The sequence below is a fragment of the Micromys minutus genome (assembly GCF_963924665.1).
Source record: "Micromys minutus genome assembly, chromosome: 31".
In the NCBI taxonomy this organism is placed as follows: Eukaryota; Metazoa; Chordata; class Mammalia; order Rodentia; family Muridae; genus Micromys; species Micromys minutus.
The window spans coordinates 16185051-16209656 of NC_137966.1; the positions used below are offsets into that span (position 1 = coordinate 16185051).

Consider the following 24606-nt stretch of genomic DNA (forward strand, 5'->3'; position numbering starts at 1 on the left):
TTTTTTTTCTCCCTAAATGTGCGGCTTTCATAATGAAACTCCATCTTTCTCTATCAAAGCCCCTCCTCCATGGCTTTGTAGCTGCCAAGAGGACTTACTCTGGGCTGTGAGGAGGTTTGGGCGAGGCCCCAAGTCTCTTTGTCCCTATTCCTCACTTCAGAAATATGTGGCTCTGAAGTGGAGCAATAATAGGGTTTCCAGGTGTGCTTGACAGTAGTAGGTTCCAGGGCCCAAAGCTTTGGGGGTCCTGAGAGCCAGATCTAGAGGAGAGGAGCTTGGGAGCACGTGTACCCTGGGCCATCCCTCTGAGAACATTGGATCCCTTTGAGACGTGTGTCCTCTATGGTCAGCAGCTACCATGTGCACACTGAGCCCTGTCAACAGATGTCCCCTGAGCATGTGACAACCTGGTACTATCACAGTGTTTTCCTGTTTCAAGTGGGAATGGTAGGAGTTAGGGGCTGCCAAGGCTATGGGACTGTAGCTTCTGTAAGGAGTCGAGCCGATTGTGAGGATGAGGGGCAAGCCCCAGGTGAGTGAGCACATTGCCTCTAGTACCAGCTCTAAGTCGAGCCTTCCTTAGCCACTCAGACCTTCCATCTAGCCTGATTCAGAATGCAGTGAGCACCCTTAGGCTTAGGGTCCCCCTTTGTGTCAGAGAAGCTACTTACTAGAGGAAATTTCTGGGGCTAAGAGCAAGAGAGCCCTCTGTGTAACTAGGTACCTGTGTGACACAGAGTACCTCACCTATGAGGGAACCTCTCTGGATCCTTAGGTCCAATGTGATTCTGGACCCCCCTCTTACAGACATGATTTATTGATGGGCTGATTAACATTTGCCTACATTGGCTGGTCCATGTCAGCTCCTTTCGACAAGGTCCCACCTCTATCATGTAGTGGGCTTTTGATGGAGCCAGGTCCACTGAGTCATTTCCCAGGACCAGGGCTACAATAAAGGTCTCCTTAGGCAGGGCTCAGCTCCTTGGCCTGCCTGGGAGCTGTAAGGGCGGGTGCCTGCTGCAGGTGAAGGACACACGGTTCAACCAAACCTAGGACTCCCAAGGTTTTCCCTGGGTGATAAACTGGTCAGCCCTCCTGCAGGCCTGCACTGCTCAGGCTGGGCTCACAGCTGTCTTCTTCCTTACTTCCTGCTGTTCACACCAGAGTGACAGGTGACTGAGACCAAGGCACTGACTCAGATTAAGCGTAAATGTCACGGTGAGCTCTGCAGCCCTTTAAGTAGACCCAGTACCATAGTCTCCTTTCCCCATAGCCCCTGGTAACCTTTGCCTCCACCCCTCCTGTGCTTCTATACGTCCTGTAGTTGATGGAAACTCTAATAGTTGTACCTGTGTATCTGCCATAGAGCTCCCTGTAGGAGGGACAGGTGGAGGGTGTGAAATACTGGTGCTGCTCATTCCTGCTCTGTCAGCGTCCCTCCATGGATGCCACGGATGCCATGGACAAGATGGGGGCTTTGGGTCATGTGAGGCTGAGGGTGTGAGCAGGTGGGAGTAAGAGTAGTCCTAGTGCCTGAGGGGAGCACTGCAGTGGAGCTGCAGGCTGGGAGCACTCACTCCTGCCCTGAGCACCTCAGTATACAGGGAGTGTGGGAGGGAGGCACCTGGCTTCTTGAAAGCAAGGAGTATTCAGGGAGGAGGGGTCTCAGGTCCGGGCTGGAACTAGGTATGCCTTTTCCATTTGGAGTTGTACCCTTTCTTTTTTTTTTTTTTTTTTTCTTTTCTTGTTTTTTTTTTTTTTTTTTTTTTTTTTTTTTTTTTTTTTTTTTTGAGACATTGTTTTACTATGTGTAGCCCTGGCTGGCCTGGAACTTGCTATAGAGACAAAGCTTGTCTTGACCTCACAGATCTGCCTGCTTTTGCTTCTGCCTCTGCCTCCGGAGTGTTGGGATTAAAGGCAAAAGGCATTGGCTATATCATACCTGCCTTCTGGAGTTCACTTTTAAGTCATTGTGTAAGTGTACACATAGCAACTGTAGTCTTGGTCTCTTGACACTCCGAGTATTTACAGTCTAGCCCTTGAAAAGAGTTCACCATGAAGCAGTCAGAGGGAAACACACCTGTAATCTCAATACTTAGGAGGCTAAGGCAAGAGGATTCTGAGTACAAGACCAGCCTAAGCTACGTTGTGAAACCCTTTCTCAAGACAGAAAAAAACAAGATCAGTGGAATGTCTCAGTGGGTAGTCACTTGCCTTGCAGGCCTGGTGACCCAACTGTGACATCCCAGAACTGATATAAGGGTGGAAGCAATTCCTGAAAGTTGTTATCTGACCTCCACACACTGTGATATGTGTGCACAGATTACATCATCATCATCATCATTATTATTATTATTATTATTATTAATAATAATAATGATGATGATGATGATGATAATGAAGTTAAGAGGGCAAGGTATGAGACACACTTTTAATCCCAGTACTTGTAGGCAGAGGCAAGTAGATTTATGTAAGTTTCAGGCTAGCCAGGACTACACAGTGAGACCCTGTCTATAAATAAATACATTTAAGGGCTGGAGAGATGGCTCACTGGTTAAGAGCACTGACTGCTCTTCCAGAGGTCCTGAGTTCAATTCCCAGCAACCACATGGTGGCTCACAGCCATCTGTAATGAGATCTGATGCCCTCTTCTGGTATGTCTGAAGAGTGACAGTGTACTCATACATAAAATAAATAAATCTTTTAAAAAAAATACATTTAAAAAGTAAAGGAGACATGAAATTTTAGAGATCGGTTTGGTTTTTGTCACCTGGGCTGGTTGGTCCAAACCCCTAAGGCCAATAATCTCCTGTGCTAGCCTCCTCAGTAGCTGGCTCTGGTATGTCATCATACCTGACTGAAAGGATAATAATTTAATATAAACCATACTGAGGTAAATTTCCTGTCCTCTTTTCAGTGTCTGAAATCAGGTATATGGTTTATGTTTCAGCACCTCAGTTCTAACATTCCTTTGGAAAGGTTCTGCAGCCACCTGGGTAGAAGATTCTCAACTGTGAGCTGCCTTGGGTGTGATCTGTGACAGGCACTCAACTTAAAGCATGGTGGGACTGACAGACTCAGTGGAGCCATACCTGTCATCAGGTTGGCTGGAGAAGGTCACCAGGAGGTGCCCAGGCTTTGGAGGCTTTCGAGTACCCTGGGGAGAGGGCAGGCGTCTTTCTGAGCCCCAGACTTCCTGAGAGTCTTTACAGAGCATGCTTTGGTCACTAGCTCTGAGGTGGGCTTGTGGGAAGGAAATAGTGGTGCTGGCAGGGCAGACCTGGAGGTCCAGCTCCCAGAGGTTATGGATGAAGCTTCCTCTCGGTGGAGACAGGCGGGGGCCTGCAGGAGGTGGTCTTGCACTCTCAGAGGCTGACATGCTGCATAGCCCCAGCATGTGGGTTGGTGGTCTTGCTGTCTGTCATAGGCAGCGTTTTGTAACTGCTGCTCCCGTTACCATGTCTGCCAGTGTAACCTTCACCTCTTCAGTAAGAGTCCCCTTCATTTGTCCTGGAGAATTAGGAGATTACCCGTCATGTGGAGCTTGCCGTTATCTGATTAGAGAGCAACACTGTCTCAGACCTCGGAAGTTCTTTGAGGTGCTAGAGTAGCAGTTTCTGTCTTCCACAGCTCTTAGTAGGGAGGGCTATCTTAGGGGCAGACATGGCTTTTAGGGTGCTGGTGGGTATGCAGGAGCAGCTTGAGAGAGCATGGTCTTTTCTTGACCCCTTGCACAGCCTCTCAGAGCCAGATCTCCCTGACACTTTCTGTTTGGAGTCATATCCTACCTCAGCATGTTTTAAAAAGGCCTCCAGGGACTTCATCCAGCGGGATGGTCACAGCCAACTGCAGTTTACTAGTTAAGGGGCCAGGACAGTTTTCCAGCCAGATGGGAGCAAAGGCTGAGGAGGCAACAGGTACCGCGGGTTAGCAGACTGGATACAGAGGGCTGGGACCAGTAGAAGGGTGCAGACCTACTTCTCATTAGTGGACGGGATGCTGGTGTTGATCTGGTGGATGGAGGGGACCTGGAGGCTCACATCAGTTAGCTGAGGTCCTGGCCTACAGTTGAGGGTTCCCTCTGAACCCTGAGCCAGGCAAGTCTGAGCTCTGCTTTCTGAACTTGGTCAATGCCTACATGCTCACTCTACATTTGATATGTTTCAGATTTTGCAAGAACGAGGCTCAAGGATGTGAGGAGTGCTGACAGCTGAAGAAATGATTTTATTTTCCCCAAGATAAAGTGAACCGCCATGTGCAGAAAGCATGGCTGTGAGAAGAAACCTGCTTTTGATCATTTCTCTTGAGATCTGGGTGTGGATCCTTTTTTGCCTCAGATGTGGGCGGCGAGAGACAGCCCAGCTGTCAAGCCAGTCGTCCCCACTGGGAGGGAGGCAGCTAGGGCTGGGGTGGCAGTCTCTGAGGTCTCACTGTTCTTTCCAAGTGCTACGTGGGACTGAGGCAGGATGCTGCTGACCAGCCCATGCATTCCTGAAGATGATTTGAAGGACAGGGTCCTTGGTGCTACACACAGTCTGCAACAAGCAGCCTGGGCCTTGCCAGGAGGGGGGGCAGTAGCCTCAACTCCTGTCCAGTGCACTGTGGCTTAGGGGGTGGGTGCCTGCTCACCAGGCCTACATCCTTGAGTCAGGGAGGCTGCTCTGCCTCCAGGCATGATCGGTTGATTTCTCTCGACCTCGGCTGAGGCTCCTGACAAAGGCAGCCTCCACATTATCACTACTTCTGGGCACCTCCCTGGACTATACTCCTTCAGAGCCAGGCTCTTGTTCTGGCCTGTCAGCTTGGCCCAGGATCATCAAGGCTTCTTAATTTGTATTTTCCAGGCAAGAGGACTTTGTATCCCTTTTTTAAAGTGTGGATAGACCACCCGGTGTTTATACTCTTTAGAAATGCCTAAAAAGTGTTGCTACATTTTGGATTGATCTGTTAAATCATTTATGGGAGATAGAGGTTTTGCCTCATATGTCTCACCTGTGGGCTCATGGGGGAGCTGGCGCCTACCAGTGCCTTTGTTGTGCCTGGGATGGAGGCTGGGGCGGGAGGCCTGTCCACCTGGCTTCTGGAGCTGACACTCCAGGTCATGTTGACACTCCAGGATGTTTACAGTGCAAACATGTCTCCTTCTCACTGGCTCTCATTTCCTTGTATAACTATGCAGTTCTCTCGTATTTCTGGAGTGTTTGGGACTTCGCACAACCTGCATGGGCCCTGTTCATCTGATACGACATTGGAGCTGCTAAGGTCCCTGCAGAGGCTGCGCCTGCTGGCTTGAAACAGACCTTTCTCAGCTGGTTAGGGGATTGTAGCAGGCCACAAACTTGGCCCAAGCAAGCAAGCTCTGTGCTTCTTGACCCCTGGCTTCCCAAGGGAACTGTGCAAACTGACCGCCATGGCTGCCTGTGTACAGGCCGGGGCCTCCAACACTGCTTGTTTCAAATGCTTCCGGAAACTTCTTGCCTAGACCCTTTTCCTTCTCCTCTGCCAGTAACTGATTAATCAAGTTCTCCAGCATCTAGGACTGACCTCCTTTCCTAAGGTCTGTTGTATGTTGTTAAATGTTTGGCTTAATGATTTGTAAAACCTGTCTATGGGGTTGGTTGAGCCTTGGCAGCCCTGTCCTCCCCAGAACTCTGGGGGCAGTAGCTCTGCTGTTGGCCATGGGGAATATTCTGGGGAGTTGCTGGACACTTAGCATTGTTTGGTTTATGACTCTGACATAGGCTTGTGGGGTTTTTGTTTCTGTTTTTTTAATTTAATGATATTAAAACTTAATTCACTAAAATTCTAAGGGGATATTTATACTTTTATACTTTTTTAGGTATCCGTATTTTATCAGCTTACCGTTTAATGCCTAAGTTTCCCCTGGAAATAGTAAATAAAATTGTGTATTTATGAATGTGTTCAGCAACTGTTAATGTCTTGAAGTGTGTGGAAAAGTGTTGTCCTGATAGACTAGTATGGTGTGTTCCTGCTTCTAGAGCGAAAGCTCTTCCGGGCTCCCTAAGGACTTGCTTCCCACAGTCAACAAGAGTATTTTTGCTGTACAACTCCTGAGTCCTCTGTCCTGTTGTACAGTCAACCCAGCCGGGTTGGTGGCCCACTGGCCCAAGGGTACCAACAAAGGCTGTACGGGTAGGCTCCTATACTCGGTTATCTGGGCCATGAGGTATCCTGGGAATGAGTAGGGTTAAGGGTCTAGATTCTGCTCTGAGAGGTCTCCTAGTGCTGACCTGTCCCACAGCCCAGAACATGGCATGTCTGAGCAGAAGGCTAGCACAGAGCAGACAATCTGTTGTCACCCTCAGACAGCCTCCCAGCCATGAGGGTGTCTGAAGAGGGACTAAGGGCACGGCTCAGGCAGTTCTGCTGATTTTGGGAAGCTAGCAGTCGGGGCAGGAGAGGCAGTGTGTGGCATCCTCAAGTAGGCGCACAGTTACCGGACTCTTCAGAGCCCATGCCTGGGCTTTTGGACAGGACCACACCTCTGGTTGGATGGTACCCATGGGTCCAAAGGAACAAAGAGCCAAGGCCTGAATGCAGCTTTCCGAATCAACGTGGAAAGGTGTCACCCAGCACCTTTGGACAGAGCCATCCTTCCTAGGGCAGTTGATTCCGGGGTCAGTGTTCAAGCCTGTGTGCCTCATACCAATGCTTACTGATTGTGATGGCCCCGAGCTTACATCCCTGCAACCTTGTTATAGAGTAGAAGAGTAACCAACCACTCTTAGGCCAGACACTCAATCTGATCTAGAGAAGGCACTCAGCAGCCAATCCTTAGAGCCCAGTGAGCAGACATTGGGAAGAGGAACCCTAGGGGGTTGCTCATGCATGTTTGGTATATAGTAAGTGCTAAGTGATCTATTCTGGGTTTTTTTTTGTTTGTTTGTTTGTTTTAGTTTTTTTCCCCAGAGACAGGGTCCCGCTCTGTAGCCTGGAACGCACAATATTAATTAGGCTGGCCTTGAGCTCATAGAGATCTTCCTGCCTCTGCTTCCTGGATGCTGGGACTAAAGGTGTGTGCCACTTCACCTGACAGTTCCCATTCAGTAAATAACAGTGCCTGCTCCACCTGAGGCAAGTCAGGCCTGCCTGTGTGAGCGTGTAGGTGAATGTGCATATGAACATACACGTGAGTGTAGCTGGGTGTGAGAGGGCTGGTTTGTGAGTGTCTAGTTCTTTCCACTCCACTCTCTTGTGTTAACTAGAAAGTGAGAAGTTTGAGGTTAAGGAATGGATCAGAAAAGGAGCCTCGGGGCTCAAGGGAAGAACATGGAGTATATGTTGCCCCTGAAGTTTTATAAGAATGTACTGGTCCTTTGATGATGTGAGAGAGGTGGGGTTCTTACTGAAGCCCTTGACATCTTGTAACCTGTCTCCCACCTGTATCTGTCACTGTCCTCAGGGCTGAGATGGGACAACCATTGGTGTTGAAGGTGGTGAGGCAGCTGGGTCAGGCTACAGAGCATCTAGCTTGGGTCCCTACAAAGGTCCCGTCTCTAGTAGGCACGCCCTCTCAATCTTCCCAGCTCACAGCTTGTTGGCCTCTAAAGGCCTATGAAGATCCCCACATGGTCCATGATGCTCTGTTTTTATTTTCTGGAGGTGAACATAAATAAAAGCAGCTGGCGTGTAAGGGGGGGGGTAGTATTTACAAATGTACACTGGGTGGGACTCCATCTGCCAGGCTGGGAGGCCCTAGAGGATTCTGAGCAACAGTGCTCCCAGGGCCAGCACAGCCGCATGGACAGCCAGGCAGGGGGCGGAATTCCCCACCAGGCGCTGCCCACCTCGGGGGTCTCTTTGCTGCTGCTGGCTGCCAGCCCTCCCCTGAAACTGCAGTTCTGGGATGATTTGGTGGATCCATTTGTAATGAGAAGTCACACGGATGTAGACACCTGGGCGATTCCGGCGGGCGCAACCTTCTCCCCAGCTGATCACCCCAGCCTGCACCCATGACTGGTCTACAAGGCACACCAGTGGGCCTCCAGAATCGCCCTGTAGGGAAGCAGAGGGCCATCAGAACCTACCCTGGCCTCCCCACTGGATCTCTCGAGCCTGCACACTGCTGCTGTCCCCAGGCTGCCTGTCAGTGGCACACACCTAGTGCAGTGTTTGTGGGAAATGCAGCTTCTGGTCCCCATTTCATGCCAGCTAATGGAACCACAGTTAACCCTCGACCTGGGCTGGACTCCCTCTAGAAGAAGCTCCCAGCCTTGGTGACCCTTTAATACAGTTTCTCCTGTTGTGGAGAACCCCCCAACCATAAAGTTGTTTTCATTGCTACTAATTTTGCCACTTACGAATTGTAAACATCTGGTATATAGGGTATCTCACACATGACCCCTGTGAAAGAGTCACCCAGCCCCCAGCACGGTCAGGACCCACAGGTTGAGAACTGTCGCTCTAACGCCTTGGCCATATCCTACCTTGCAGGCGTCCTTCTTGCCTTCTGCAAAGCCTGCACAGAGCATGTCGTCTTTGATGGCTTTGGGCTGGAAGTCGGTCTCGGCATCTTTCCTGTACAGCAGGTTGCACTTGAGCATGTCGATGATGGGTACAGCGAGTTTCTGCAGGATCCGGGGGTTGGGGAGTTGGTCTGGGGAGGGAAAGGCAGCCTGCAGCTCAGCGGATGGGCTTAATCAGGATCCAGAACCACAGCCCCTCCCTGGGTTTCCTCAGAACTTAAGGGACTGTGTTTCTTCCCTCATCAGTAGGGCCTGCTTGTCTTCCTCTCCTGTCTCCCATGTGCACAGCAGTTCCTTCAACCGCACCCGCCCCACTCATGTGACTAGAGATCCTGAACACCAATGTCAACACTGTCCTGGCCCTTCTTAAGCCATATCCCCCTTCCTCCCCAACTCAGTCCCCCTCACCTTGTTCACTGGGACTGCCCCAGCCAGTGACCCAGCAGCTCATGCCCGACTCAAAGACCACCGAGGGATCAGGGAGGCACACAGGAAGGATGTAATTGGTGAAGGTCACAGGGACCTGCAGCTCCACCAGAGCCACATCTGCACTGGAGGCCATGCCTTGGTACTGAGGATTGCTTTTTACCCGCTTCACAGGGACATACAAGGCATGCGGTCCTGGCTCCTGCAGTTTCAGTGCCCCCAGCAGGACCTGGTATATGGATATGTCTGAAGTGCTGATGAGAAAGCAGAGCTAGTGAGGGTCCTCCTCCATGAGGAAAGGACCCACAGTGGGTAGCTTGTTTCAGTCCACTGCGGTATCCAACACATCTTTGCACGAATAGCGCCATCTCCCTGATAAAGGTTGTAGAAACTGAAAATCACTCACCTGCAACATCTTTCCCTGGTTACCAGGTGGCCGTGGGTAAATGACCTAACAAGTTCCCTGTGACTCCGTTTCCCCATTTGTGAGATGAGGACCCTAAGAGTCCTACCTGAAAAGCCTGCTGTAATACATAACCCTATGAGGTACAGTGAGGCCCTCTGAGCCCCAGGTAGGCCACCTCTGAGCTTTTTGAATAATTGCAGGGGCTGGAAAGATACAGCAGGTACAGGTGCTTCCTGTGTGAACCCAAATGCCCAAGTTTTATCACAAAAAAACAAAAACAAAAGAAGCATAGTGACAGGAGAAAACCGGCTGAAATGTTGTCTTCTGACTTCCACAAGCATACTAGGACATGTGCCCCTCCCCCAAACACACAATAATAAATAAAACAAAGGGAAAAGAGGAATTGCAGATCTGTGAGAGAAGAGGTATAATGGTTGGAGACCCTGAAAATCTGTGGCCAGTTGCCTTACGTGGATGTGTGGGTTGAGGAACTGTTCTCTGAGGTGATCTTAAATGGGGTGAGGGAGAGGGACATTCTGTTCTAAATCTTAGGCTTATCTGATATCCCCAAACGTATCACTGACAGACCAGCTGGTGGAGCAGGAACTGGGGTAGTAGTTGCAGCTTCCAGGCTTAGGGTTGGACCCAAAGGAAACTTTTAAATTATTTTTATTTGTGTGTATGAATGTTTTGTCTGCTCATGTGTCTGTGCACTCCAGAAGAGGGTGTTGATCTCCTGGAAATTGAGATATAGAAAGTTTCGAGCCACCGTGTGGATGTGGAGAGTTGGCGTGGTTCTCTATGAAAACAGCCAGTACACTGGGCTATCTGTCCTGTTCCCCAAAGGAAAACTTTGGGAGACAGTGGGTGTTACTGGACAAGGCGTAGGGTGGGGGGTGGGGGGTGGGGTGCCAGTGGTGGTGCTGTCCGTGGTGCTGGACAGTTGTGCACGGGCTCTGTCTTGTCCCAGCCACTGGTGAGACGCTGGAAAGGTCAAGGCCACTTACTTGGAGAAGCAGTGTGCAGCAGTGAGGACCCATGTTGGTGCGATGAGGCTGCCCCCACAGAAGTGGATTCCATTGCGCTGGATGCTGACCTGCCAAGGCCATTCACCTTCTAAGGCGTCCTCCCCGCCCACCATCCGTTTGAACATCCTTGGATGCCCACAGGCTGGAAGAACATGAAATCCCTCTGAGGGAGGGGGCTGGTTCTACTCCACCCCAAACCCCACCTGGCAGCTCTTACTTTCTGTTCGTTTCCTGCCCTTTCTGGCCCCTGAGCCACTCAGGACATTGGCAGATCAGAGGCCCAAGTCTCAGATATAGGCTATCCATTTCTAGTTCTGCCTTCCCATGAACCTCAGACCTCTCACTTATGACAAGGTGACAAGACCCAGTCCAGGTTCAGGAAGGTTGATGTGACAAGGAAAATTTACACTCGGAGTTGGACATGGGTCCCTGAGCTTGGCTAGACGGCATGCCTTCCAAGGGGTTGGTGAGCCAAAGGATGGTCATGGCACAGCAGGGAAGGTGTCACCGATCCTGGGACTTGTTCCTGATACCTCTACCATGTATTGTTTTGCTGATCACATGGGAGATCTTTTCTTTCATTGCCTTCTGGACTCTAGTTCTGCTTGGACACTCTGACTGGCTTTCCTGTTGCCCCATGCCTCTCTCCTGTTCTTATCCTCACCTCTCTCTCTCTCTCTCTCTCTCTCTCTCTCTCTCTCTCTCTCTGTGCGTGTGTGTGTGTGTGTGTGTGAATGTCCAGCCTCATTTGATCCCACTTACCTCTCAGAGCCCTGGCCCCTTCAGTCCCTGCAAAGAAAAGAAGGTCATCAGTCAACTTTACCAAGCCGAGGTCTGTTCCTCTCCGCTCCTGCCTCATCGGGGGTCCCTGTCCACTGAGGACAAGAAGAGACAAGCAGAGAAGCTAGTACTGAGGCCACATGGGTGGGTCTCCTGCCTGAGGCAGGTTGACACTCTTCTTGTCTTTGCCTTGAAGTATGGAGGTGCGGATGGTGCATGGGCCTCAGAATTCTAGAGATGTGGAGTCTGTCCCTCTCTTCACGCTCTAAAGGCCCGGCTCTGAATGACGGAGGAAACCCCGGAGGCTGCCTCCACAGATTGCCCATCAGGGCTCCTCTCAGTCTTTCAGAATAAGTGTCTTCAGCTTCTCTCTAAGTTCAGCTGAGGTCCAGACACCGGTGGTCACTCTCTGCTCTCAAGGGAACAGAGTTGGCTTAGAAACCTCCAAAGGCCAACCTCCCAGGACTGTAGAGGAATGTACTTCCTGAGGACTAAGCCCTCTTCCAACTATGACTATGTTGACCATCTCCGCTGGACCACCATCGAGGTCAGGGACAAGCAGAGAAGGGGATAGGACAGACAGCTCCAAGGACATCTGGAATGGGGTCCATTTCCTACGGTTCATCACCCAACCTCCATAAACTCCATTCCAGACTCAGGTTTAAGGCCAGGCATCCCTTATACCTGAGACATTTAGCTGTACTTTTCTAGTTACTGATCCCTTGGGCAGGTCTGTGGGAACTGGATGGGGTTTTAGCATGGTCAGGTCTCTCCTTCTTCTTAGTCATATTTTTTCTAAGCCCCACCACTTGAGCCCAGAGGGAGGGATGAAAAGAAAAATCATTCTGGGATGCTGAGGTCAAATGGCCATGCTGAGCCATTCATGGCCTGAGGTGACCAGAGCTCTTAAGGATATCATGGGACTCCTCTTCCCTGTGGAGCTCCCAGCCATGCAATTTGCAATGCTACAGGGAGCCAAAATCCAGAATGTGGGCTTGGTGATTCAGTTGTGGACAGGATGTGGTGCTTAGCTTGATATAAGCTAGAATCGCTTGGGAACAGAGTCTCAATATAGGTTCATTTCATTGGGTTACCCTTGGGTGGGCGGTTGTCTTAAGTTAATTGATGAAGGAAGTTAATTGAAATGGCCCACTATGGATGGCACTATTCCCTAGGCACAGGGAGTGGGTTGGTCCTGAACTGAGTTAAACATAAGCAAGGGAATATACATACATTCATTTCTCCCTACTCTTGGCTCTGGATGTGACCGGCTGTTTCAGATTCCTGTTGCCCTAAAATGATGGGTTGTCACCTGGAATAGTAAGCTAAAATAAACCCTTTACTCCCCAGGCTACTCTTTGTCCTGATAGTTTGTCACAGTGCCAGAAACCCAAAGGAACCAGAACATAGAGGAACAAGAGGTAGCTACTGCTGGGGACAGGACCAGATGTTTCTCAAAGCAGGAGATCAAGCAGATAGGGCATGTGTGGTGGTCTTGGGAAACAGGGGTTGTGCTTTAGACTCTGGCTTGTGAGCTTGTGTTTACAAGGTGCCCTTTACAACACAATGCGTAGTATATAGTCGGTCATAACTGTTACCCAGTGCTCCCCACTCTCAAGAGGCTGAGGCAGGAGGATTGCCTGGAACTTAAGGCCAGACTGAGCTACACAATGAGTACCTGGCCAGTCGAAGCAATGTTAGTATAGATGAAATGGCTTAGTGGTTGAGAGCACTGTGTTCTGGCAGAGGACCTGGGTTCAGATCCCAGCACCCACGTGCTGACTCAGCCATCTGTAACTCCAGTTCCCGCAGATCTGACACCCTCCTCTGTACTACATGCACACGGTGCACACTTATACATGCAAATAAAGCATTCATACTAGTAAAAATATCTGTAAATAAAGGGCTGGAGGGATGGCTTGTTTGTTAGGAGCATTTCCAGCTTTTACAGAGGATCCCAGTTCGGTTCCCAGAAACCCCTCTGGTCTCCACAGGTAAACCACCTTTACTTAAACACACACACACACACACACACACACGAGAGAGAGAGAGAGAGAGAGAGAGAGAGAGAGAGACAGAGAGAGAGAGACAGACAGACAGACAGACAGACAGACAAAGAGAGACATGAAGAAACCAAAAGAGAGACACATATAAATAAAAATAAAATCTTAAAATAATATAAAAAAATGTAACCAAAGAGATCCACCATCTTGTTAGAACTCAGTTGGAACTAGTCTCCAGGTCCAAAGAGCCAGCTTGCAGTGTTGCCTAGCTGCCCTCTGACCTCCAGGGCACAGGTCCACGGCAAACCTCCTCCTCCTCCTTCCTCCTGGAACTTGCAAGAGCCTCCCGCGTGGTTCTCAGTCAGTCGGCCTCCTGTCACCCACTGTCTCTGCTGCTCGGTCCTGCGGGCTGAGGCTCACAGTCTCTCCAAGTCCTAAGGTCAGTCTTTGTCCATTCTGGACACCTGATGGGAGTGGCTGAGGTCTGAGAAAAGGCGAGATCAGCCAGAGGACTACTGGGGTGCTGGTCACCCTGGGCTAAAGTGACAATGTCACCCAGGGGTTCAGCTTCAGGATACAGCAGTTTGTGAGCCAAAGGAAGGCTGCTGTTTCTGCTTTGGCAGTGACCTCAATTGATCCACCCACAGGAGCCAGCCTGGTGTCACACCCAATGGAAAGGGGCTTTCGATGCTATCATTCCTGCTGCTAGAGGCCATGGAAAAAACATTCCTTCGCATTGGGGGACATGGGGACATCCTCACAGAGATGCCCCCTAATGTCCTCCTAACCCCGGATCCCCGACTGACATGGTCTGGGGTAACTTGGGCTGGCCCAGGGAGGTGAAGTGAGGACACAGAAGCTGGCTGCCAAGCTGGCCCATCTGGCCCAGGAATGTGAGAGAGTTCCCTGATAGAGAGGAGCCCATCCCACAGGAAAGGCCCTGGCAGGCAGAGCACCTGGCTAGAACTTGCTGACCCCTGCTCACGATGGACAGGAGCGGCTGCTTTCCCCTCTGAAGACAGGAGCTGGGACCCTCTGCAGCCTGCAGCTCTTGTCCCTAGCTCTCTGTTGAGCCTCAGTCAGATTCCGAAGGCTCCTAGTTTCAGAGGGCAAGCTCAATTCACATAAGCCCAGGAACTTGGAAGTCTGCAGACCTGGGTTCAAATCCTAAAGGTATGGAGGCTCTATCATCTGTAGAATGAGAAGAGGGGCCTCTCAGGGAGCCCCAGGCTTGGAACATGACACACAGTGAGAGTCTAGGAAGATGGGGGTGTGGCTCTAGCTAAGCCCCTGTTTTGGGTTCCTCTCAAGACCATGACCTCATACTTTGTCAGACCGTCCCACAACACCCCTGGGGAACTGAGCATATTCTTTGGGGATCCCATCACCAAGAAGAGAAGGTTCCTTTCAGACTCACGCAGGCCCAGGGATTGGGGGGCTCGGATGGAAGCCAGAGCAGAACCGAGGGGCCCCTACAGAGAGAGATAGACGGCAGTAAGACTGTCTGCCCTCACACTGCAACTCACCAGGTCTCAGCAGTGGCAGCAGCAGCAGCAGGGCAGCTATGTGGGGCTGCCCCATGTCCTCTGGCTTGGTGGGTGTTTGAGTCCTGGTCAGTGGTGGTAGGAGCTCTCCCTAGTGCTACAGAGGTTTGGGCTCCATGAAGTGAGGTTTTATGCTGGAGGTGAGTGTCAGCTCTGCTATGCCATCCAACCTGTCAACCCTGCCTGCCCAGCTCCTCTTCGGAAGGAAGGAGGTGCCCAGAACACCAACTCCATGACCCGGCCCTGAACTCCAGGACCAGACCCCTTTCTTTGTACACTTCAGGATTTTGGTAGCAAGGTATTGCTCCCCTATATGAGCTGACCACAGAGGACCCATTGTCTTCTATTGACCACAGGCCCCACCTAAGTTGTCAGAGTCTACTCCATCCAAGAGGCCTTTCATTTCACTCTTCACTCATTCATCCACTCATTCACTAACTCCATTCATTCATTCATTCCTTCATTCCTTCATTCATCCATCCATTCATTCAATACTTATTGGGCACCTACTTTTAATCTGACACCTGTGGCCCAAGGTTGATTTATAACCTGATGGCGGAGTAGACACTAAAGAACTAAGGTCAGGTTGCTTGAGCAACCAAAGAGGGACTTTGTCCGGCCCCCGCAGCCCCCCCCCCCCCCCGCCAATACTCCTGGACCACACACTCATACATCTGCAGATTGGCTCAGGGAATAGCAACCTTTGCTCCGCCCCTGCCAGTCTGGAGCTGCACCTTCTGGGCGCGGCAAGAGCTGTTCTGGGAAGGCGGCACAGTGACCTGCAAGGTGGCTGTCCGGTTCCTGCCCTGGGTGCGCCCGTCAGGCTCCCGGCGGAAGTGTCCCTGGGAGGAAGTTATTTGGGGCAGGAGACTGACATCAGACCGAGCTGGACAGAAGTTCTGAAGACCACTCCCTCCAAGCAGAGGAGTCAGGATGCAGGACCATATCCTGAATGTCTCACAGTGGATCCTGCCAGGCCAGGGAGCGACGCTGGACAGCGGGCCTAGCCCTGCCTTAGTTTCCCTGCTGGTGCAGAGGGTGCAGCGTCGCACCCTGTTAGTGTGAGCCAGCGGAGGTCAATCGCCCAACAGGGTAGCGCAGGGTCACAGGAAGTGCAATGGCCTTGGTCTCCCGGGCTTACTGTGGAGACTGGGTCCCTCTGGTGGCCGTCACCACTCCTGTGTGGTCCCTGGCTGCTGTGCCTGTCCCCGCACCACAAATCTCTGCTCTTCCAGGTCTCATAATGCCTGGAGGCGGTAGCATTCGCACCCAGGACTTCCCCAGCGGTTGCCACCTTCCCTCCAACTCCTACACACCTAGGTCCCCGCATTTCCGGGTGGGTGCTCAGGCACTGGGCTCCTCTAATGCTAGAATCTCTAATGCTAAAAGACAAAGCTGTGGGAAGAGAGAGAACTCTGGACTCCTTCCTTCCTTCCTTCTTTCCTCCCTTTACTCTTTAGTTATTTTCATTTCGTTTGTTTTTGAAACAGGTTGGGCTGGAACTCTGTAGACCAGGCTGGCCTCGAACTCACAGAGATCCACCTGCCTCTGCCTCCCGAGTGCTAGGATTAAAGGCAAGCTTCGCCATCCATTTGCTCATTTTTTCCAGCGTGTTTATGAAAGCACCGGATGAGAGGAACATAGGTGTCTAATAGTTTTAGGCAGGAGACACAGAAACGGATACAGGGCTCGCCTTGGAGTATGGGCAAGGCTGGGAGACATACCTTTGAGGAAAAAGGTCTTATAAACCGTGTAAACGGTTTCAAAGCAACCAACCGGGTGGCCACACATCAGACAGACATCAGTGATCAATTAGCCCTACTCTGAGGCAGTTTCTGACCCTTTGAAGATAAGGGCTTCGGGGGCCCCTTTCTAGTTTTTCCTCTCCCTCCTGTCTTCTAACACCAAATACTTTGCACATAACTCTGCCTTGAAGTCAGGTGAGCAACAAAAGTGTGGGTCCAGGGAAGCTGGGCTCTTTGGAAACCATCTGGGTCCCTCCCACTAGTAGTGAACCAGACCCCTCCCCCCCAGCCTCCCCCCTTCCCGCAGTCAGTGAGATGAGCAACAGCAAAAAGCTAGATGCTCCACAGAGGAGCTGAAGGATTCCGACCATAAGGAGCATTTTGTCTTTTTTTTTTTTAATGTTATTATATTCATTAATTCAGTGTGTGTTCATGAAAGGGTGTGTGTAATGTGAGGGAGGGGGGGGCAGTCAGCCAGAGGACAATTTGCAGTAATCAACTCTCTCCTTGCACTAGATGGGTTCCAGAGATGGAATTCAGGCCGGCAAGCTTGGTGGAGAGCTGTCTTCCTGGTCTTCTAGAGCATTGTCAAGGTTAGAAGTCACAGGAACTATCACAAAAGAAAAGAGCTACAGCCCACAAGTTAAAAACACAAACATTGGTTACAAATAGAAAAGGTAAACAACAGGGGAAAAAAAAAATCAATGTAGATACCCGTGCCTGGATAATGACACCATTGTTACTCAGGGTTCTCAAAGAAAATTAGTCAGAAAACAAAACAAGACAAGACAAAGAAAATTCAACAAAACCCACTGAATCCTAAAGGCGAGATAGGTAAAGAACAGAGACTGGTGAGGAAGAGGAAGCTAACTTGGCTAACCCAGCTGCTGGGAAATGTTCACCTTAGTAATTAACTGAATGCAAATCAAAGCGAAGAGACCTCAGCTGTCACTCACAGGTTAGCAAAGCCTGGAAGAATGCTCTTAGGCAAGGCTGCAGGGAAGTGGGTCAGAGAGTGAGCATAGGTCTGCCTTGGGGAATTGCTTTTTATCTTGGGAAAGAAAGGGTCATGTAGCCCAAGCTAGCCCTGAACTGACTATGTAGCCCAGGCTATGAAAAAACATTTTGACTAAAGATGTTGTATTTGCTCAACTAAACCTATCTGTAATTCTGTAATTCTATCAGTCAGGAGTCTGGGGCAGAATAACAAAAACAAAGAAACAAACAAAAAACCAAATGAGGTTAGCCTGGGCTACATAAGTGAGATCTTCCCTATCTGAAACAAAACAATTTTTTATTTGTCTTAGAGGCAGAGGCATCCCTGTGAGTTCAAGGCCAGCCTGGTCTACATAGTCAGTTTCAGAGCAGCCAGGGCTATGTAGAGAGATAAGAGAGACCCTGTCTCAAAAGTTAACGGGAGGAGAGGGAAGGAAGGAAGGAAGGAAGGAAGGAAGGAAGGAAGGAAGGAAGAAAGGAAGGAAGGAGAAAAATAGTTGTACAGAAAGTACAACTATAAAAAGATTAGATTAATTTTGTATTTTATTTTGATTTTGTGTGTGTGTCTGCTACATGTGTGGAAGTGCTCAGGCCAGAAGAGGGAGTTGGGTTCCCTGAATCGAGAGTTAGAGGCAATTATTCCAGGTGTGGGCTCTGAGTACTGAGAAGATGATGTAAACTCCATTTTAGGACTAGGCCTGACTTCAGAAGAGAAGTTATTTCAGGGACTGACCATAAAAGCCCCCTAAGTCATAAGTCACCATCTCCAGGAACAGACCATAAATGTCAGGAACAAGGCCATAAAGTCCCCCATCCACAAAACAGTCCGGTGATACCCACAAGGATGGGGAAATATCTTACCTTAGGATGGTCCATCTGTGCAGGGTAGCCTTATATGGTCTGGGTATCTCATCCTGTGGTTAAATGTTCATGACACAGGAATGTGGTCCTGGACACAAGCCAATCAGAAACAGACCCATGAAACATCCCAGCACACACCAATGACGTTTTGATTACCTAACCCTAGCCAAAATTACCCCAGTTCCCTATAAAAGGGCCTGAATGCCTTTGTCTGGGGTTGTCACCATTTTTGCAAGTGGCCAACCCCTTCGTGCAGTCTTCTTGCTTTTGTGAAATAAGAACACTCTTGCCAATTGCATATGTGATGGTGGTCTCCGTGTGGTGCTTTCGGGCTTAACAGGTACTACACTTGAGTCCTCTGAAAAAGCAACAAGGACTCTTGACTGCTGAGCCATTTCTCCGACCCCTATTAAAATAGCATTAAATTAGCCAAGGGGTGGTGGCACACGCTGTTAGTGTATAGGCAGTTCCAGTGGCCTGCTCTCAGGGACTTTGTAGCTGCCATCAGTTGTCACCCGTCAGGTGCAGGTGCATCAGGTGCAGGTGCATCAGGTGCAGGTACATCAGGTGCATCAGGTGCAGGTGCATCAGGTGCAGGTGCAGGTGCATCAGGTGCAGGTGCAGGTGCATCAGGTGCAGGTGCATCAGGTGCAGGTGCATCAGGTGAATCAGGTGCAGGTGCATCAGGTGCAGGTGCATCAGGTGTGTGCTTTGGATAAAAGGGTTCCAACCACCCCAGATCTCTCTTTGCCTTCTCCCATACCTCTCTGATCTTTGCCCCTTCTCTTTGTCTGTCTGTCAGCTTCTACTCCCCAGGTCTCCACTCCTCTCCCCAAATAAACCTCTTACACATGGTCTGTTGTGTGGCGTAATTTCTCAGGGGTATCTTTTGCCTCCCCTCCCCTTGTCCACACTTTTAAATAATTTCACAGTCCATTAATCCCAGCACTTGGAAGGCAGATCTTTGAGTTCGAAGGCAGCTTGGTCTACAGAGTGTCCAGGACAACCAGGGCTACACAGAGAAAATCTGTCTCAAACTACAAAACAAAACAATAGCACAACAGAACAACAAAAGAAAAACGGTGTTAAATTGCCTTCCTTCTGTGAGAGACAAAGTTATGTTTTGAGTTTTAATTTCTTTGCCTGAGAGACCCCTGCAACAAAATGCCTGTGACCTGTAAGCCGCTTGCCCAAGGACAGAGACTTCTTGAAATGCTATTATTTGTGGGAGGTGACAAGCCATGTGTGTGTTTTCCCGACGCTAAACAAGCTTAATTTCCAACTACGGCAGATGTGCTTGATCACCTGTGGGCAAGGAGGCCCGTAGGCAGGAAATACGTGAGGATATTTGATCGCCTCTGATTGGATCTGATGGGAAGTGTGGTGAATTGTGGGTTTTGCCTTTTTAAGTCCCTGCAAAATGGAACTGGACCATTTTCCTAGGAACCTGGGTCTGGACTTGGCCAGTATTTAATTAAAACTCCTTTTTTAAAAAAAATTTTAAAGATAGTTATTTATTTATTTGTTTATTTATTTATTTAATGTATGTGGGTACACTGTTGCTGTCTTCAGACATACCAGAAGAGCCGTTGGATCTCAGTACAGATGACTGTGAGCCACCATGTGGTTGCTGGGAATTGAACTCAGGACCTCTGGAAGGGCAGTCAGTGCTCTTAACCGCTGAGCCATCTCTCCATCTCTTAAAACTTCTTTTAAAGTTGGCTTTAAATTGTTTAGTGATCTTGTTCTCAACCAGTGGGACCAACACTTCCTTTCTTCTTCCCTGTCACCTGATGGATGGAAAAGTTAACAGAAAGGAAAGCACATGACAGCTCCTGGCGTGGTGGAGGAGTTTATTAAAGACACGTGCGAAGGTACAGCCAGGGGCAGGGACATCCGAGAGAGTACAGAGGGGACATAAGCATTCTGAGCTGGGCCATGGGTGGGGGTGGTGAGGGGAGCAAGTGCAACCACCTGTAGGCCAGGTAACCAAAATGTCTTATATATCACTATATATAATTATATAATATAAGGAAGGACCTCTATAGGAAGGCATCCCAGCCCCTGGGCTAAAGAGCTCAGGGTAGGAGGCCAGGTCTGCTTTGATGATAAATAGGCCTCTCAGTGCATTGTCCTGGGTTTGAAACTGAATAATTTCCATTCTCCCTGTTTTCTACTTTCTTCTCCTTTTCCTTTCTTCCTTTTCCTCTTCCTTCTCCTCTTCCCCTTCTTCCTCCTCCTCACCCTCTTCTTCTTCTTCTTCTTCTTCTTCTTCTTCTTCTTCTTCTTCTTCTTCTTCTTCTTCTTCTTCTTCTTCTCTTCCTCCTCCTCTTCTTCTCCTCCTCCTCCTCCTCCTCCTCTTCCTCCTCCTCCTCTTCCTCCTCCTCCTCCTCCTCTTCTTCTTCTCTTCTCCCTCAAGACCTGGTTTTTTTGTGTAACCCTGGATGTTGAAGAATTCACTCTATAGACCAGGCTGGACTCACAGAGATTATCACCCTGCCTCTGCCTACTGAGTGCTGGAACTAAAAGCATGGGCCACCACCACCTGGCTAGCAATGTCTTAGCATGTAGTCCTAACTTGAAACTTGTGACAACTCCCCTGCCTCAGCTTCCTGACCACTGGGATCACAATTGTTCATCACCATACCTGACCAAAAACATTTAGGTTCAGAACAGTGGCAGCAAAAACACCCAAGAAGAAAGGCTGCCCTGTGTCTGGTCATGCCGAGCCATTCTGACATCATGTGACACCCTTTCAAGAGCACATGTCAGGAATCCAGCCTAGACTTGGAGTTTATGATGGGTGGTCATGGTGTGTGATTCTGAGGCTCCCTGTGATACTCTGACTAAAGAAAGAGCTGGAGAGTTCAGGGTAGGGGCAGGGTATGCATCCCCCATCCCCCAGGGTCACTGCCTAGCTCTGGGGTACCCCAAAGCACAGCACTCTGAGGTGACTCCCTGGGGTAGTTTCATATTGCTTCCTCAGCTGTCCTCAGGGAATCCCCGCCCAGAGGACCAAAGCTTTTCCACCTTATAGTTGTGGATAAGTCCAAGGCAGGGCATTCCCGGCTCTGCTTCACTCTGGCATTGTGATTGGCTCACACAGCCACAGTACAGGGGTTTTTAATGGGGCAGAGAGGAGGGTGCTGGGGACATCGTCTCTGAGACGCCCCAAAACTTTACCCCAGAACTTCTACACACAATTCTTGGAAGCCACTGAGGAAAGGTAGCTTCTGACTGAAGGAACCAAAAAGTGGAAGAGGGAGGCCATTAAACAAACAAACAAACAAACAAACCAGCAGAGCAATAGGGTTTCTGCCATGATGACAAAGGGAAAAACTCCAGAATAGCAAGGTGAGGGACGTCGGAGGGCAATCGGCCATTGCAAAACACCGTGGTTGCAGTTGGAATCCCCCACTGTTGCTATCCACCACGGTTGGGATACTGATCTAGGAGTTTCTGGCTTTCGAGGACTGGCGTCACTGTGCGCTCTGCCACTGCGCTGACTCTAACCCGATAAGACTATTAAAGGATGCGCTCCAGCACAAGACTTAGCTGAGAAAGACCTGAGAGGAAAGGAACCCAAAGCAGGGAGAGAGGAAATGAGATACCAACAGGGCCATGGGAGACCTCGAAGAGGAACTCGGTGAAAAACGATGGAGTTCTCTGAGCCGCAATAAGTTTTGTTAGGTGTAGCTTGCTTAGATGAGTACTGCCTGGAAAATGCCTTTTCCTTCTTTTTGTTTCCATTCTTCCTTCTATTAAAAAAAGTACGTGCATGTGTGTATTTGTAAGTACATGTTCCTGCGCATGCGTGGGTTCCTGCGTGAAAATGTGCCTGCGGAGGCCAGGGAGTTGATACTGGTTTTCTTCCTTGCTCTCTCTTTCTTAGAAAATGAGGTTTCACTATGTGTTGAGCCCTACTCTGACCCCCTCCCCCTCCCCCTAGCATACCTGCAGCCATTTTGTTCCCTGCCGGCCAGCTACTTCTTATTGTTGCTGTAACATGCCTGCCAGTAACTGACAGAAAAAAAAAAAAAAACTTAACTCAGAGCAGGGTCATGCTAACCACATCCCCTGTTATGTTCTGTATGTTCTTAGGTTTATAATCTTAAAAAATTCGACAATCGTAAGATCCACTTAGGACCAATCAGAATAAATGTCAGAATTGTTCTGTCTAGCTAGTCAAAATAGATTGAGTCAGAGCTGACCACTGGACATCACTTCCTGTACACAGACCTAATCGACCAGTCTTAGGGTGTACATTCGGTAAAACATCCCTTTCTGACTGAGACTGGTGTTTGTGTTGTTTGTGGGGCCACTCCTGGACTCTAACACTATGTAGCTCTGGCTGGCCTGAATTTCCCAGAGTAGACCAGGCTGGCCTAGAATGAACAGAGATCCACCTTTGCATCCCAAGTGCTGGGATTAAATGTGTGTGTCACCACCCTCAGCTCTCTGCCTTAATTTTAGAGACAGTCTCTCACTGGACTTGCAGCTCATTGCTTGGGCTGGGCTAGTTCGCCAGTGACTTCCAGGGCGTCTCGGCCCCAATCCCCGCACTAAAATGACACACGTAGCACCCAGGTTTACATGAGATCTAGGTGCTAGGGATTTAAATTCACACCCTCAAATCACGCCTATAAAACAGGCGCTTCACTGACTGAGCCGTCCGTCCCCTCAGCCCCATTAAAAATGTTCACTGCTCTTTACATGTGGTCTCATTCGAGTCTTCCTCAGGGACTGCTCAGAGTCCAGGCACAGCAAGGATGCAGCCTGGCTACCATGAGTTTCCTCCACATTGGTGCCAGAAGTCTTTGGGTGGCAGCTCCCCTCCCTCCCTCTGAAGTCATGTCACAACAAATCCCTACACATAACTCCTGTTCCAGATTATGTTCCTGTTCAAACCCTGACAGATGTCACAGAGATGTCCTCTGCTGACCTAATTTTGAATTGGAGAAGGGTTTCTTATCTGTCATGGCAGACTCTCCCTCTGTAGTCTAGACGGGCTTCAAATACTGGCTCCTTTTGCCACTGGCTCTCTAGTGCTGATTCTAAGTGTGTGCCACCATACCTGGTTAAAGTTTGCCTGCCTGTCTGTCCGTCTGTCCGTCTGTCTGTCTGTCCATCTGTCTGTCCGTCTGTCTGTCTGTCTGTCTATTGTGTGTATAAATGTAGCATCAGACACCTTCAGCCATCCTGGAGACTCAGGCTGCTTTTCTGGCCAGAACACCAAGGGGAGGTGGAAAGAGTTTGGAAGCTCGAAACCCATGAAACTTAAGCACACTGTCTTCCTAACCCCTATAGCTGATCATTCTCGATCACCTCAGCCTCTTCTAGGGTCACCTTCCGTCAGCTCCCTAGGGAGCTTCCCGTGCAGGGTTCTGCAGACAATGGATATTTTTAAAGAGACAGTTTTTGAAGTATTGAAAATGTAAAGACTGTGGAATTTTGAAAGCTATATGTACTCGGTCAGTTTTGTGATACAGACCTGAGATCTTGGAGACGAGGGAAAGGCTGTTGTTAATAGTATTGTACCTAGTGTATCACGTTGACAAGGGGACGATTGTGCTGGCTAGTTTTATGTCAACTTGACGCAAGCTAGAGTCATTTGAGAAGACTCTGAATTGAAAAATGCCTCCATAAGATTTACCTGTAGGCTCTGTCCTTCACACACATGGCAGGTGTGGCTTTGTGTCACCTGTTTGTCAGTAAGGGACAGAGAGGAGACAGGCTACATCTGTGCTCAGTGTTCTGATGTGCGAACATCTGAAAAAAAAAAAAAGCAGACTCAGGGAGAGAACCCTGCCTGAGAAGACCCCTTCCCAGTGACATAACAGCACCCTTGAGACCACTCCTGAGATGACCCCAGACACTCAAGGGACCCCGAGTGCCACTAAAAGGAGCAAGTAAGTGGTGGAGAAATGGAAAAGAGAGAAACAGGAAATGGGCACAAGGAAGAGAGCAGTATTCGAGACTCAGGGGAGTGAGGATCAGCCTGATGTGAGTCACCGTGATGCCATCTGGGGTCACATTTGGGTCCATGGCCTTGTAGGAGCAGAGGTCTGTTATCACCCAAGGCCAAGAAAATGTCCCTGGTCTGGACTGCTGCCAGGGGGCTTGTTGTTGCTTAAGGGCTGTGCAGAACTGGCCCCAACCCCTTGCGGGGCATTGTGGGAAAGCTCACTCCGAGGGCAGAAGAGCAGGGGAGCTGCTGGCTTTGTCAGCAGGAGAACAGTAGGAGCACTCACTCTGGTTGTGTGGGTGTGACCAGCTCAGAGATCTCGAAGACCCAGATCCAGGGCTTTGAACTGGTCCACCCCAACATCTA

General features: G+C 49.7%; 2 protein-coding genes across 5 annotated transcripts in view; one reads left to right on the plus strand and one right to left on the minus strand.

The window, feature by feature from the left end:
- Nucleotides 1-24606, plus strand: part of KCTD5 (potassium channel tetramerization domain containing 5) — a 48482-nt gene that overhangs the window by 18009 nt on the left and 5867 nt on the right. Inside the window, exons 6-7 of one of the 4 annotated variants that reach the window (XR_013975641.1) lie at nucleotides 4168-4314; nucleotides 5180-5925. Coding sequence is in view for 1 of the 4 variants with exons in the window: in XM_080942079.1 (XP_080798205.1) it covers nucleotides 4168-4197 (30 nt within the window). In the remaining 3 variants the exon portion in view is untranslated. Of the gene's footprint in view, nucleotides 1-4167; nucleotides 5926-24606 lie in introns of those variants that run through there. The other 3 variants (XR_013975642.1, XR_013975640.1, XM_080942079.1) reach the window with 3 other exon arrangements.
- On the minus strand, nucleotides 7717-14759 carry PRSS27 (serine protease 27; the record flags this gene model as incomplete). The annotated part of the gene is made up of 6 exons (XM_080942297.1): nucleotides 14656-14759; nucleotides 11109-11135; nucleotides 10326-10488; nucleotides 8895-9166; nucleotides 8448-8617; nucleotides 7717-8016 (listed from the first exon to the last, which is right to left on the minus strand). The coding sequence occupies exons 1-6, from the start codon at nucleotides 14708-14710 to the stop codon at nucleotides 7717-7719; spliced, it is 987 nt and encodes a 328-aa protein (XP_080798423.1). The 5' UTR covers nucleotides 14711-14759.